The sequence below is a fragment of the Leptidea sinapis genome, chromosome 3, assembly GCF_905404315.1.
Source record: "Leptidea sinapis chromosome 3, ilLepSina1.1, whole genome shotgun sequence".
In the NCBI taxonomy this organism is placed as follows: domain Eukaryota; kingdom Metazoa; phylum Arthropoda; class Insecta; order Lepidoptera; family Pieridae; genus Leptidea; species Leptidea sinapis.
Window position 1 is genome coordinate 8,831,310 of NC_066267.1, and position 16,562 is coordinate 8,847,871.

The window sequence follows — 16,562 nt, forward strand, 5'->3', positions numbered from 1 at the left end:
CCGTTTAAATATTCCTCTCGAAGGTTTCAATATTATGTAGTTTTTAACTGCTTTTATTAAAGATATTTAAAAGTTACAAGGTGGCCATTGTGGATATAACCAATCAATATCAGTAATGCAGTTGCAGCTTATAAGATTTAGGCCAGTGGGAGGCTCCTTTGCACAGGAAGCCTGCTAGATTATGGGTACCACAACGGCGCCTATTTCTGCCGTGAAGTAGTTATGTGTAAACATTACTGTGTTTCGGTCTAAAGTGCGCCGTAGCTAGTGAAATTACTGGGCAAATGACTTATAATATCTATCTTATGACTCAAGGTGACGAACGCAATTGTAGTGCCGCTCAGAATTTTTGGGTTTTTCAAGAATCCTGAGCGGCACTGCATTTTAAGGGTAGGGCGTTACAATTACCATCACCTGAACGTCCTGCTCGTCTCGCCCTTATTTTCATAAAAAAAAGATACACGGTGATACATGAACGGATATTCAAGCCTTAAGTTGGTGTTATCTTAGGTTCACTACCCATCGAGTACGGAATATTGAAAAACAAAAAAAAATAATTTTATTTCGTCTAATTATTCTCAGGTAGGTAATAGATACTTGTCCTATCATAACGAGTGCAAATCGTTTTATGTTCCGTTGAAAATGTACCAATATTACAAATATAAATATGTATATTGGTTTTAAAATAGGCACATTTAAGCCTTTCTTGTATCACTTATTCAAGGTCAGAATATATTTCGCATTCTAAAATATATGCCTCAGACTTGAGAAGAATAGGCGCAGATACATCAGACTTACATTATCTTTTAAACTTATATTTATTACTCACTTCTTGTATAAACCATTCTCCGTCGTCTTCGATGTACATTTCTTCAGACGGCCTGCCAGTCAATACCGCGAACTCTTCATTATTTTCCAGATTCACCGTCCTTTTAAACGTATTCATAAAATAGAGATTGACTCCTTCTTTCTGAATTTTATCCTCGAAGGTTTTAATACAAGTTCTTTTGCTCACCACAAAACCTAGCGGGCAACACTTTCGAATGCAATTCATAAACTTACAAGGGCAACCGAAGACTTTTACCACTCCTGAAGTATTAGAATTAAAAATATATTCGGGCGGAAATCGAATTCCGTTTTTCACAATTGAACCGTCGAGAAATTTTGCAGAATCACTCAAATCAACGCTTGTGATGTTATCGCACAGCTGTCCGTATACATTTAAAAACAGCATGCTTATAAATAAAAGCACAATCATTTTTATGACAACTATTTTTAGTTCCCGCCAATTTTAATATCGAATTGTTAAAATGGCGCGCGCTCTAAGTTGATACACACACTGGACTGTAACCGGTTCGTATCTGTCATTTTATGAGACCATGTGTACGTATGTATTTATCTTTATTTCAATGAATAGCTTTAGTCACGAGTCGCAATAATTTGAGTGCTTTTTGTGTGAACTTTTCGCAGAAGCCGCAATATTGCGCGTAATTAAATGCCAGGGAATGTTAAAACTGAGATGTCTTTAACTAAGCGTTTCTTTCAATTATTCCAAAAATTACAACAATAGTTAATGAAACGAGAAAACAGTTTCAAAATGAGCTTTAATAAAACTTATTTTGTATGTACTTGTATCTTCTGAGTCTGAAATTTTATGGATATTACAAGTATATTAATAAGTTGAACATATTTATTATTTAATTCAGAAAGATCTCCATATATATTAGTAAATGTATTAGTAACAATATTTCTTATGAACTATGTTAGTATTATAAGTCAAATATATTTATAAACCTAGAGCTTACTGTATCCAGTGTTTCTGGAAGGAAGAAAAAGGAAGAAATTTCAGCTCTGGTAGCAATCATCTTTAGGATGCTGTTACTGCTTAGACGTAGACGCTGCAACATGGAGACCGCTTTTTTTGCGCATTATGGCATGGAAACCGTCCACAGCTGCATCATTAAACATTCAAGAAGCACTACAGCGCCATGGTAGCTCCAACAGCCTCCTAAACGCATTATTATATGTGACACGTAGAACGCTGTAAGCCCCGCGCTTTATATAACACTAGTAGACCCGACAGACGTTGTCCTGTACACACGTCTTAAATTTGAAAAATCAGTCCAGCCGTTAGGAGGAGTTCACTAACATACACATGTGCAGGAGAATTATATTATATGGACGGATTCACAATAGAATCTAAATCAATCTCAAATTCACTGGAACACACAAAAAATCATCAAAATCGGTCCAGCCGTTTAGGAGGTAGTTCAATTGCGAATCTAAACCATTCTCGAATCCAGATGAAGACTCACACCAATCTCAAATTCACTGGAACACACAAAAAATCATCAAAATCGGTCCAGCTGTTTAGGAGATAGTTCAATTGTGAATCTAAACCATCCTCGAATCCACCTGAAGAAACACAGAAAGTTTCATCAGAATCGGTCCAGCCGTCTAGGAGGAGTTCAGTGACATACACACGCACACAAGAAATATATATATATATATAAAGATAGATAAAATTCTCGTGTCACGGTGTGCGGGACCGAACTCCTCCAAAACGGCTCTACGGATTCTCATGAAATTTTGAGTGTATAGTGTAGGTCTGAGAATCGGACAACATCTATTTTTCTTCCCCCTAAATGTTAAGGGTTTAAGGTCCACACGAATTGTTTTTTTAATTTTTTTGACTTTTTTTTTTAAATTTGTTTGATTATGAGTCAGCATTAAAAAATACATACAACTTCAAATTTTCACCCATCTAAGACCAACAGTTACTTTTGTATCGCGATTTTAATATCTTCAATTGTATTGAAACGTTAGCTGGGTCAGCTAGTATAACATAGAATTTTAATGAGAAGATATCGTATATCATAGATAGAAGTGTTAACGTATACTTATGTTTGTAGATATAAAAATAAAATTAGTTTACGATACCCAACACAAATAAAATATTCTGAGTATAAATTGTTTGCTCTCGCTAAAACTTTCATTACTATCGTTTCAAATATATTTTAAGCTCGCTTGCAATAAAGTTTTATTCATCTTAGAACATTATTGATACATATCTATTCAGTGGATAAACTCGTTAACTTTTATGGGAACCGAAAAAATATTTGAAGAAGTGCCAGTAAATGGCTTGGTTAAAAAGATGATTTCAAATGTTAAATTATCTGTTTGTTGTTTTTAGGGCTCCGCAACCTAAGACAGAAAACTACGGCAGCAACCCTGTAACTATAATTCCAATGTCCATCTGTCCAATAGCAGGTTGTTTTTTTTATGAAAATAAGGGACGAGACGAGCAGGACGTTCAGCTGATGGTAATTGATACACCCTGCCCATTACAATGCAGTGCCGCTCAAGATTATTGAAAAAACCCAAACATTCTGAGCGGCAATACAACTGCGCTCGTCACCTTGAGACATAAGATGTCAAGTCTCATTTGCGCATTAATTTCACTAGCTACGGCTACCTTTAGATCGAAAGACAGTAATGCTTATACATTACTACTTCACGGCAGAAATAGGCGCCGTTGTGGTACCCATAATCTAGCCGGCATACTGTGCAAAGGAGCCTCCCACTGGTAAATTATAAAGGTTGTATCTTATAAGGCACAATACACAGTTGAAGTATTGTCATGATGTCTATTAGCATTGTCACTATAACAACAAGATGACCATTTCCAAAAATGGACGCAGTGCAAAAACAATATTTACTTTGACTAACGCGACTGTTACAAATTTAAATAAAACACTTTTACAGGATTAAAACGCGTGTTATTATAACTGTGTTTTCATTAGATTTTTAAACTACTCTGAAAATGTCATCGGGTTAACTCAAATAATAATAAAAATGTAACGCAAAAATCTAATGTTAAAGAAAAATTTAACTTACACGCGTTTTAATCCTTTAAAAATATTTAATTGAAAAAAAAAATATTGTACTAATAAAGTTCTGCCGAAGACTATCTCTCCCCTTCCCCCGCGCCGCCCCGCTCTCGCCTGGTCACGGTCAGTACCGTCAGAATCTTGTATCTGTATTGGATTTCGCGGCGTACTGTAGTAAAGATACCGGTTGGCATAATATTTCCGATTAAAAATTAATTTGGAACCATTATTTAGTAGAATAAATTAGATTGCGATAAAATTTTCTTCGCATTTTACATGAAAATTGAAAAATCAAGACATTCTCAAAGTTTAATTTACATTAAATTACAGTTTAAGTGTGTCTTTTTATTCGTTCTTTTAGTAACTTGATTCCGTTGCTCTGGAAACTTTGGGAGTTCAAAAAATGCGATAAGCAGTTTTGGTGGTCCTCTGAAGAGACTAAAACTGGTGGAAATCTGAAACTGCAGGGTTAGCGCTATATTGGAGATGTATTAACACCTTACAGCCAAACATTTAATTCTGCTGAGTGGTCAAATTTGTGAAAGACCACACCCTCTTTTTTGATCAATTTCGGCCGCTTTATCTCAACGTACTTTATTCTTATCAGTTATCAGCAGTAGAGATTCTAATCTTCTGCCGGTTCTTCAAAATGCACACCTTATTGCGAGCTATTCCAGGTTTTGCCACAGTCTGTGAAGTCTGACCTAGTGGCACCCAAAAATCTAGGCTTTTTCAAATGAATGTGCCAGTCAGATGTCAGAGATGTCAGAGATTCAAAGTCACATTGTGTACAAAATTCGGTAGTTAAATTTTAACCCTATTACTATGACTGTGTCGTACATCCGTCTGTGATCCCTATCTCATAAGCTGCAATTTCTAGACGGTGGAAATTTTGACAGAGGTTGTATTGCTGCTCTAATAACAAAATGTAATTAAATACAAGCAGCTGATTTATGACTGAAACTGGAATTCATACAATAGTATAAAAGCGATCAAATCGTTTCAAAGATAAACAAGAAAAAGGAAGGCAATTTCACTATTTGTACCTTTAATAACACCTAAACTACTTGAGAACTAAAAATATACCTGATCTAATGGTGCCATATTGATATATATGAAGCCAAAAAATATTACTAAGCAATAGTAAAGTCTATATCATAAAGCTTAAAAATAATCAAAATGACAGTATCTTATGAGAAGATGCGAAAGAGCTTATTAAGTGAAGAAGGAATCTACAAATTAGACAAATTTAACAACGATGAAGACGGATATATATAACATAGAAATGGTTAAAATACTCTATAAAAGTACAAACATACAAATTAGAATGATTCGATACCTAAAAAACTAATATTATACAAAACAATTGGAAAATCTACATCGGCCAAAAATGCCTACAAACAACTGACATCAAATAGTGCCGGAAGTGAGAAAAAGTTGGTTGGAGACTTAGATATTATAAACAGAGGTGAGTGGATTTCATTTGGAGAACACATTTAGCCAACAGTGGTCCATATAAAAACAAAACTAGACTTTTCACTATATGCCTTCGTAGGGTGCTGGAATTATTCGGACGTATAGCTCGTAAAGAGGGGCACAATCTTGAACAGATGGTGACAGGCAAGATAGGCGGTAGGTAAGGTGGCAAACGTCCCAGAGGACGCAGTCCCACGAGATGTTCGGGCCAAATACGATCTTCAACATCGCAGCAGATGAAGGGAAATCGTACGGGAGAAACTGATGCAGCGGCGGAGTCACGACCCTCAGTAATGAGGAAAACGACGCAAGGAGGAGGAGGAGGTCCATATTAACCGTAAATTTGAAGTGAGATAAATTTATTGTAAGTAATTTAAATGGAATTAAATAAAGCTGAATTATTATTATTTTTATAAAGGAAGTAATGTTATATTCGAACAAGATAATTGTTCGATAGTACGGAATGATTCGTATCTGATTCATACTTGAATACTTTATAATAATATAGCAGCGGAATATTCTGTGTTGCGAAACATTATTGACGCTCGTTACTTTTTAGTACGGCCCACTGACCAGCCCACTCTACGGTTTCATGAATCGATATATTCCGCACTTTATTTTAGTTCCTCTTTGATCTATACTAAAATTACAAAGAGGTTTGTTGTTTGGATATAGACGATAATCTTCATTACCTACTTCCACAGATTTTTTGCCAATATTATCCAATATTTTGGTTAGTAGATTTTCTTTATAGAGCCACGTCATTTTTTCATCATACATTTTCTCCGTAGCCTTAGTGTAGCTGATACTTATATCAATATCGATTGCAAAAGTTACATAATGTCGGAGCTAGGTATTGAATTTCCTTGCTCAGTGTTTCCAGGTTTCTTATATATTGCGTTAAGGCCAGCTAGGTTTCTGTCATTCTTCTGAAGTTGCAACAGATTGTAGGGGTGGCAATCACTTAAAGCAGGTGTATTGTGCGCTGATTAGTCCTCTTATTTTAATTAAAAAAAAAACAAATCATGGGGGATATTAAGTAAAGAAGAAAAGAGAGTAAACACTAAAAAGTGAACATAGCTAAAGCTGATAAGAAAAACTTTGCTAAACATACACCGCTAGGCGTACCATTTCTTTTACTTTTTGCTTGCTTCAAAGCTTCAATGCTTGCTTCTAATCTCATATGAAAAACAACTTTGGTCAAAAAAGGCTAATAAAAGAAATTAATAATTCAATCCATCAAGATGCGCTCCACCCCTTACCACTTGTTCTGAGAAAGGGTAAAATACAAAGGAAAGGAACAGAGAGGGGCGAGTTATTATGGGTTGAACTATCTATATAATGCCAAAAATAGTTATTCCAAACTTAATCCCCATTAGTATGAATCGATAACCAAAGATTTCACAGCTAACACGCCGATAGTATTTCGGTGTTCAAGGAATCCAGTGTTTAAGCGCTGGATCTCTGTTCATATGGACAAGAACAAAAAAATTACTGCACAAATATGTTCAATATGTGTGTGTGTGTTAGTTATTCTAATTTGACTTCTAACTTGGCACCCCTTTACATTGTCTAAATTTTTTGTAACTATGGGTTTTACTATGCCTGAAATAAATGCCTTTCATTTTTATTTCGGTTAGTTATAATAAAACATGAAAGCAAGAGCGACAGCGGAGCACAACAGATCTCTTTGCTTATCTGTCATCTTATTAGTGATTGAAATTTTGCGTTAAATAAGTAGGTATCGTACTCGGTAAGTCTTACTTGAATTTACATCTACCAATTCACCAAATTCATTATCCGTGCTTAAATATTAATGTTCAAATAGGCAAAATTCAAATTAACAAAGGGATCAGTTAACCGATATAGAAGCAGCAACAGAGTGGATAAGATAATTTTTTATCAATGTATGTGTGCTAGAGCGTCTTTTTTCATGAAAATAAGGGACGAGGCGATCTGGACGATCTGCCCATAGCAATGCAGTGCCACTCAGGATTCTTGAAAAACAGAGAAATTCTGAGCGGCACCACAATTGCGCTCGTCATCTTGAAACAAATTAAAAAAGATAAGACAAAATAGAAAAAATGAGATGTTAAGTCTCATTTGCACAGTAATTTCACTAGCTACGGCGCCCTTCAGACCGAAACACAGTAATTTTACACATTACTTCTTCACGGCAGAAATAGACATGGCCATCATCAAAGCGGCGACAGCTACATTGACATGGAAGCTAAGGAAAGGACTGCTCCATCTGGATCCTTTTAGATAACAAATAAATACTACAAGCTCTACAAAGCAACATAATCACCTGAAAGTTTTACTGTACATAATTCCTGTGTGAGAAAGACAACCCCGTAACTCTACAATGAATCAAAGCTCACAGTTACTTAAAAAAGAAAGTGTTACTTAAATGTTGCTGACTGAAAAGCCAGGAGAGACTCGGAGGTGACAGCAAATGGACCTTAACGAATAGTCCTCCTCTGAAAGGCTAGTATAAGTCATAAGGCAATACACCAAGGAACTACTTGATTAGATGCGGAGGTGATTACAACCTTATTTCATAAATAAAAAAAAATCATTTTTATTCATGAAGCTGACTGATAAAATGCAATATTAAATTTGAATAACCCTAGCTTAGATACCTATTTATACAACTTAAGAAATGTCTAAAACGAAAGAATTGGCATTGCAATTCTGAAAGTACGTATAAATTATTTGTCAATAAATAATATGAAATAGACTTGGTTGGATAAACAATATCTGCGGGATTAGCTTAAAATACATTTTCCACTTACCTCTTGCAAATACATTTTGTTTTTCTCCTTATATTTCTTTTTACACGTAAGTCCATATAATAATTTGAAAGAGTTTGCCACATTTACTTCTCTGACTCGGTGGTCATAGTAATAAACCATATTTGTTTTATTAACTAGCATATCTGTGTGTTGGTGCAAGTCTACACAAACAATACTTTTTAATACTCGTTTAGGACCCATGCCAAGTGGACAACATTTGCTAAGACATTTGAAATTGCCACAAATATTTTCACTGCGTAGTTCTATTTTCTTCATTGCAATATTGTTGCACGAAATAGGGCTAACAAATATTATTAATAATAAAAAAAAACATATTATCAACCAACGACCTTTTTAAACGCTTAAAGTTTAAACACTAAGCGTACCAATTTCAAGTATGAATATAATTTCTAAATGCAAACATAAAAGTTATAACAATATCTAGTAATTTGCATGTTCAAAACTCACAGGGGAAATTAGAAACACAATTCAATTAAAAAATTTAATACTGTTAAAATTCAACAATACGAAACGTATAAGATAAATTATATACATAGCAGCTAAACTTTGCTGGGAAATTTAGGAAATGATACATTTCAAAGTACATTAAGTATACATAAATAAGTATATTTTAAAAGCGTCGCGTTTTGTATAGGTTATGTTAAATGATTTGTCATGGTTTACTCGATAAATGCATTATCCTACACAATAATTATTTCCTAAATTTTAATTACTTGACAGAGTGGCACTTAAGAATAATCAAGTACCTAAGATAATAACAATATATTTATGCACACATACATTCATAATTTACACTGAGATCCTAAGTAGGTACATATTTTAGATCCCACACATACACTAATCTAAATTTCTACCGCATCAGGAAACACATGGTCCAAGTATTTTTGATCACAAAAACTCTGCAGAGGCTTAGGTCTATTCTTTTTCATATTCTCATCGCAGTTTTTATTACAATCACTATTTTTATCAAATCTAGATGCTATTTCTTTCACTTTTCCTGGACGAGGCAAAAATTCCTTTTCAACATTCTTGTATATATTGGAGTTGTCTTTTACGTCTTCCCAAGACCTTTCCTTTTCAGTGCTGTCCTTTATTTTTGCGCCTCTTATACGACTGTTTTCCTCATTCTTTCCAATAAAATCTCGAGTATCATATTTCTGGGTGTTAAATCTTCCTGAATTGCGTTCATATATACCATACCTTTTACTAGTTCTTATATCATTGCCTATATTTGATTGTGCGTTATCATTCAGCCTCGTCTTACCAAATAATGGATCTCTTGCATATTTAATATCTACATTACTATCACAAACAATACTACTTTTGCTTCTACCAGATTGCCTGGCTTTTGAAGGATTCTTGAAAGAAGTAAACTGTTTATTGTTATTAATTTCGTTAAAACCTTGCAGATCAAAAGCGTGCGTTCTTTGGTGAGTAAGAGGCTTGGATAGTGATAAATACGTGGGCGGTTCGCCATATTTATTTATCGATACTTCATATTGTATGTGCGGGTCTAATACCGCATATACATTTTCTTTGGCTTCTCTCTCCAATGACGTCAATGCTGCCTGCAGAATTAAAAAGAAATAACATATGTTTTATTTACATAACTGGAATGCATAATATGGAAACCGATCATTGTACATTTTGTATTGCTAAGAAGGGTGAGCGGTTGAGATTACCTACCATAGCAATAAAAAACAACATAGAAGACCAAAACCCTTGACTACTAGTAATTACTTTGTAATAAAAAAAAACCACTTAAAAGATCGAAATCCAAAACCGGCCCCATTTTTTTCATAATATTTAGCGTGTCATAAGACTAAGTGATTTACTAACGTGCACTCTAAGTAATGACTTGTCACACGAAAAGGCGACAAGTGAAAACAAATAACTCTTTGAATAATTAAAAACCGCAATTTACTAAAATGCTTTTGTATGTTAATGATGAAATTATATGAAACGTTATTTGAATATCGTAATGTTTTGAACTCGAATTAAAAATATTTCAAAACTCTCGATAATCTCCCAAAAATTATAAAATTTATTATTACTTGAATTTTTACTTCAAGAAGTCCATCCATAATTGGATGCCAAGGTCAAAACTCATTCATTGTGGAGTATGTCTCATTATTATTAAAGGTTTTTATTTATTTTATTCCACGTTCTATTTCTGGACCTACATATTCTTCAAGTCTTCAGTTCAAAGTGTTATAAATATAACTACCTATAAAATTAAGTTTATATAGGTAACCAATTTTAATTTAAGAGTACCATTGTAATTAATAGTGTTCTATTTTCGCTATAGTTTATTTATCACTCTTATACCAACTCGAAAAGTATACCAAATCTATTAGTGATTTACATTGTTCCCATAAACGGTGGCGAGACGTTATTTTGATGATTTTACAAACCCAAAATGAAAAGGAAACAAATTTCACTTAGGGTTTATATTTTGAATAATGTGTTCTACTTATAATTTGTCCTGCCACTGCTACGTTGGTAGTAATGAAAATATTTCACTTTCTTTATAGGTTTCTTTATTCCACCATTTTAGAATAAATAGACTAAATGCTAAATCTATGCTCGTCATGCTCACTAAATGGCATTGCTAAAACACAATTCCCCTAAAATTTCGTGTGGCACCTCGTCTCTTTTCCTCAAATAGTCCCCAGTGCGAAGGGCTGGTACATGCGTCAACTCGTGAACGGGTGCTGCTTTTGGTGCCAGGTCGACCTGTTTAGTTACTAAATCATTGTATTTGTTGGATGCGATTACTAATTAAGAAGGAAATCATGACCATCATGTTCACGAAGCATCCTTACACAAACATTGAATTCAAGCTCTTAATGTTAATGCATCCAATATTGGATAATTTATATATACAGTTTAGTCTTTATTACGTTTTATGAATTAATAATTGATAATTTATACGCTTTTAACTTGAAACTCGATTCATATATTGGATGCAGCACCTTACAAACTAATTTGTTATATTATAGCCATTGTAAGTTACCCTATTTGATTGAAAAGAGTGGCCGTTGAGTTTCTAATATGTTCTTCTCACGAGCTCTATATTTTTTTCAAACATTTGGTAGATTCAGTAATTTAAAAGAAATATTTAACTATGACTAAATACTACTGTAAGAGCAACTATTATCAACTATTATTAACATAAGTATACGTTTGTATTTCACTTTCGAGTTCAATTTCCTGTCGTGTTATTAGGAATTTATTTAATTATTGAATTTATAAAATGGATTTATATTCTTTCTATCTATATCTAGTGACTGTATCGTGTTCTTCCACCATTTTAGTGCCTTATACTCAACTCCAACACCATAACTACACTAAATTTTATAATTAATCTGGAGTGATTTGTTTTTTGAAAATCTTACAAACATAACTGCAATGGTGTGAGCTTTCAATCAGTCGAAGTAATGAAGAAACGAATCTAAAATGACGACTGCCCAATGATGTCTGGTAGAGTTTACAAAAAAAAAAAAAAATTTAGGTATTATTGTTTTTTATTGTTTGTTCTAGTCAATTAAAAAACACGGTAGGGACTACCACCGAAATGCTGCAATGGCTGTTTTGGCATTAGCTAAGCTAGATTATATCAACTTCAATCAAATTTGATTTTTTTTTTTGCTAACGGTACGTATATGTAATGAAGAGAGCAGCAGTATAATAACTATGATCGCATTTAGATTCGTTTCTTACTTAGATCAGATAAACGTCTAGATAGACTATGACAGCTGTAAAAACGGTGGGAGGTTTCTAAGCACAGGATGCCGGCTAGATTATGGGTACCACAACGGCATCTATTTTTGCCGTGATGCAGTAATGTGTAAGCATTACTGTGTTTCGGTCTAAAGGGCGTAGTAGCTAGTGAAATTACTGTGCAAATGAGACTTAACAGCTTATGTCTCAAGGTGACGAGCGCAGTTGTAATGCCGCTCAGAATTTATGGGTTTTTCAAGAATCCTGAGCGGCACTGCATTGTAATAATGTATCAAATACCATCAGCTGAACGTCCTGCTCGTCTCATCCTTTATTTTCATCAAAAAAAACAGCAAGAGACTCTGTCTAGACGTATAAATGATGTAAGTTTTTTACTAACACGGCTTCTATTTTAACAACTGTGAGGTGCGGTCACACCTGTGCAATCACACGGTAGTGGGTGGCTGCAAGACGACGGCGGCTCGGCGAACCTGCAGAGCGCCTGGCGAGTAGCGTGAGGTTGCCACGCCTGTGACGTCATCCATGACGCTCCCGGAGCGGGGAGGACGCGGCCCATACACCGCGTCAGATGGCAGCACTGTCTTCTCACTGTTACCAACATAGAACAAGTCTCTATAGTAACTAGACATCATTTTGGCGTGGCCAACATGAGACAGATAATATCTTATATATATAGGTACATGATATAACACAAGTGTTCTTTCACTATCACTTTTACATCGAAAAACTCAACATATTTCCTTCTATTAAAAAATTGTCACTTATATTGAATAAATAGCGGATATTTACACGTTTCACAACAATTATAGCTATTTTTATAGACGCAAATGAAAGTAAACCAAATATCTGTGCAGCGCTGTCAAGTTTGTTTAGCACACCGGGTGTGCTGACCTTGAAAAACCGGCACGCATGGCGAAACAAAAAATCTAATCACTCTATCTCATTTCTTACGTAAGAATCGCATAAGTTTTCCTTCGTGTGAGTAAGACGGATGCTATCAATTAGTCTAGTTACTATACTTGGTCTATGGATACCAACATTCAGAGTGACATTGAAATAACCTTAGGCTTCGGATTAGGATACATAATAGCTTTAAGGGTAAATGTATACACTTTTATAATAAAGCCCAAGCCAATGTTCAGGCATTATCTAGAAATAAGTTTAAATGTTTTATTAAAAAATGGATCTGTCGTAAACCCTATTTCTCGACAGCTGAACATCTAAATGATCCGGGACTAGATTATGATTATTTTATAGCAATAGCAATGACAGTACATAATATTATATATTTCATTAAAAAGAGTGTAAAAAGAATGCTGGAGAGTTTTTTTGCGCCTTTTCTTCTCTCTCAGAGCGCCATTTGTTTCCGACTTCAAAAAGAATTCTAAAGGAATCAATTTTGAGAAAATAAATGCCTTTTTTGCCTTTGCCTTTATGCCTTACCAAACAAAGTATATCGTCAAAACAGGTTCGGATGACTTTATAGAATTACTCAACTGAATGATGGATACAAAAGTTATTTTCTGTGATTAACGTTAGTATCTCACATAAGTTCAATTAAATAATTTTTAAATCGTAATAAATTATTTTTTTAAGTTATACACTTCTTTAGGCGCGTTAGGGAATAATTATAACAGTAAATTTTTACGATACGCGCGCACACCGTCACGCAAATTCGACACCGTGACGTTAGCTGGTCAACTAGACTATTTGTTTAATACTTCATCTACCAAGCCTCTTGTAGCCCATATGTCTACTAAACCACAACCAATGGACGAGGATTAAATAAATTTGAAAATATATATAAGTTGAAAAAATTCTCTCCAATTGTATAAAAATAATTTAATGATATTTATTTAAATTAATTATACTTTATTTAACTAAATTATGCGGTATAATAATATTTGCATTGAAGTTATTTACATTATTAATAACAATATTGTTTTTTCCACAAACGTAAATTAGCACGAGGAATATTTTTTAAGGATATTTCTTTTACTACCCCCAAAGAAGTAAAACCTCTAAATGATAACCCACCCCTAAAATATAATTTTTTTTTACAACTTTTTTATTATTTTTATTTTATTATGAATCAGGATTGAAATATATATACAACTTCAAATTTTCTCCCTTCTACGATTTACAACTATTTTCGTATCGAGATTTATATTGTTCCGTTCCATCCACAAATCCGCTATAGGGTTGGAAGATGGCAATCGAATACAATAATTGTAGGACGATATATTTGTTCACATACATGTTAATTTACACTACATGGTTTTGTTTCCTCCCTCCTAGTTTTTACATCACTCTCTTTAACGATAAGTTGATAAAAGTTTTAAAAGAGTCTGATACTAAATAACTTTTATCTACTTGTGTTTGTCTACGGACTTAGACCAAATACGAAGATCAACGGCCAAGGGAGTGTCTATCTTCTCTTTCACTCACCTCGCCACACCATAAATAGATAGTATCATGAATGGTAATAATAATCACAGTATTTTCTTTAATTAACACGAAAGTGACACATTTAAATAAAACGCTTTTAAAGGATTAAAACGCGTGTACTTGTAACTGTGTTTTAACATTAGATTTTTGCGTAAAAGTTACATTTTTATTATTATTATAGTGAATCCGACGTTTGAACTGGAAAGATATTGAAACGTCGGGTTAATAACTCAAACAGAAAAGAACTAAATGCTATTTTTTTTTTTCATCTTTATTTTTAAATTACAATTATGTTTTTTACGAGCTAAGACATACTTTCGATACAATTTTCTGGATGTCATTTCGATGCGAATATGCCATCGCTCAAATTTTTAATTATCAAGAACTAACACGCTTTTGAACTTGTCAATTAATCTATATCTGACTGGTCTTAATAATGTTTCACAAGTAAAAAAGTAACTCACCTATCTAATTCATCAGTCTTGTACTCGACGCTTTCTGTAACAAAATAACGTAATAATAACATTAGAAACATAAAACTCATGTAATTAATTAAGTTCCATATCGAGTTAAACTTTAAGGCGACACTAAATGCCGGCGACCTTGAGCGATATGAGTTCACGGCTCCTATGTAACAAAGCTAATATTTTAAAAATTCTTGCGTCGAACATTTAACATTTTAACAGGCGCAAACAGTTTAATTGCTTACAATCCTCATTATTAATTACTAATCTTAATAAATGTAGCAACACAAAAAAGTAAAAGCTATAAGAACAACTTTTATGAGAGCAGTATACTAAACAAATGCATCATGCCGAGAAAAAACTTGTTTAACTGCAAATGCTGGTTGCTGTTAAACAAATGCTGATTCATAATAGTTCTGGAGTGTTATGTTTAACTAACAGCAAGCATTAGCAACCTACAAGTAAGACTTAAGGGTATGTGTAACAGGATAAAGTAGTGTTCATAGCTCCAAATGCTATATTTTCACCACAAAACGTGTCTTAAAACACCTTGTTTGCGTGTTTTCTGCTTACTGTTCGCCTTAATTTTAACAAATTATTATTACCTCTTCTTCTTTTGCAGCGTAGAATGAGGCAGAGAACAATGACGAGCAACGCGGCAATCAGCAATGCAGCAACTATGAGCGGCGCCACGTGTGCAGTCTCTGTTAGCGAAAAATTATCTGTGTGAAGAAAGTTACGTTGTTTTATATTATTTGTTACGTATGCGTGCCTGTTAATGCATTGTAACATGCCTTCAGTTAATACATTAATGCTTTATCTTCGTGATAGTAACGATATAACTTGTTGATTTTGTTATTTTATCTGTGAACACAGCTCAATACGTAAGAATCCATCCCCACTCTGTGGTAATACCTGAAGAACATTTAAAAATATTTTGACTGTTTTTTTATGACAATAAGGGACGAGACGAATGGGACGTTCAGCTGATGTTAATTGATACGCCCTGCCCATTACAATGTATTGCCACTCAGGATTATTGAAAAACCTAAGAATACTGAGCGGCACTACAATTGCGGTCGTCTCCTTGAGACATAAGATGTTAAGTCTCATTTGCCCAGTTATTTCACTAGCTACGGCGCCCTTCAGACCGAACCACAAGAATGCTTACAAATTACTGCTTCACGGCAGAAATAGGCGCCGTTGTGGTACACATAAGCTATAATGTGTTAGTTTTAAGGACAATCTCCATTGACCAACTATGCAGAAAAGTACCAGGAGAATATAGCATGCAAGCAGTTTACCGTGTACAGTGAGCGAGACAGCATGCGATGAGAACCCTCTCTCATTCTCGACGTGTAGTACGTAAACTCTGGCGTCGGAAACGCTCACGCTGCTTATCACAAGCGTGTACCGATAGCACCCGTTGATGCTTGAAGCATCGATAGCCCGGTATCGGCCTGAAACAGTCAATTTGGTTGGTTAGTTGCAACTTTTAAAATACTGTCTACAAACGTAGAATAGCACGAGGAATAAATATTTTTTAGGATTTATTGTTTATGTTTATTAATATTTGTTACGCCATAGAAGTATACATAAGTACACACACGTTTTTTTATTATATCACGATTATCATGGCTACCGAAAACCAAACAAATGATTTTAGTTTTCTTTAGTGTTGATTCCGCCAATATTTGTTTTTAACCAATTCGACACGTGTTTCG

The 16,562-nt window shown here is 34.2% G+C and overlaps 2 protein-coding genes across 5 annotated transcripts in view; both read right to left on the bottom strand.

Annotated features, from left to right (window-relative positions):
• The window catches only part of LOC126979626 (G-protein coupled receptor Mth2-like), a 68,056-nt gene extending 66,759 nt beyond the window's left edge, over positions 1–1,297 (bottom strand). Inside the window, exon 1 of one of the 2 annotated variants that reach the window (XM_050829062.1) lies at positions 830–1,297. In XM_050829062.1, coding sequence (XP_050685019.1) covers positions 830–1,258 — 429 coding nt within the window. In that variant the 5' untranslated portion in view covers positions 1,259–1,297. The remainder of the gene's footprint in view (positions 1–829) is intronic. The other variant, XM_050829060.1, reaches the window with a different exon arrangement.
• Positions 1,298–8,649: 7,352 nt separating this feature from the next.
• The window catches only part of LOC126979616 (irregular chiasm C-roughest protein), a 163,616-nt gene continuing 155,703 nt past the window's right edge, over positions 8,650–16,562 (bottom strand). Inside the window, exons 11-15 of one of the 3 annotated variants that reach the window (XM_050829045.1) lie at positions 16,143–16,298; positions 15,444–15,560; positions 14,839–14,872; positions 12,306–12,514; positions 8,650–9,750 (exon numbers count right to left, since the gene is read on the bottom strand). In XM_050829045.1, the coding sequence (XP_050685002.1) occupies positions 12,352–12,514; positions 14,839–14,872; positions 15,444–15,560; positions 16,143–16,298 (470 nt within the window). In that variant the 3' untranslated portion in view covers positions 8,650–9,750; positions 12,306–12,351. The remainder of the gene's footprint in view (positions 9,751–12,305; positions 12,515–14,838; positions 14,873–15,443; positions 15,561–16,142; positions 16,299–16,562) is intronic. The other 2 variants (XM_050829046.1, XM_050829044.1) reach the window with 2 other exon arrangements.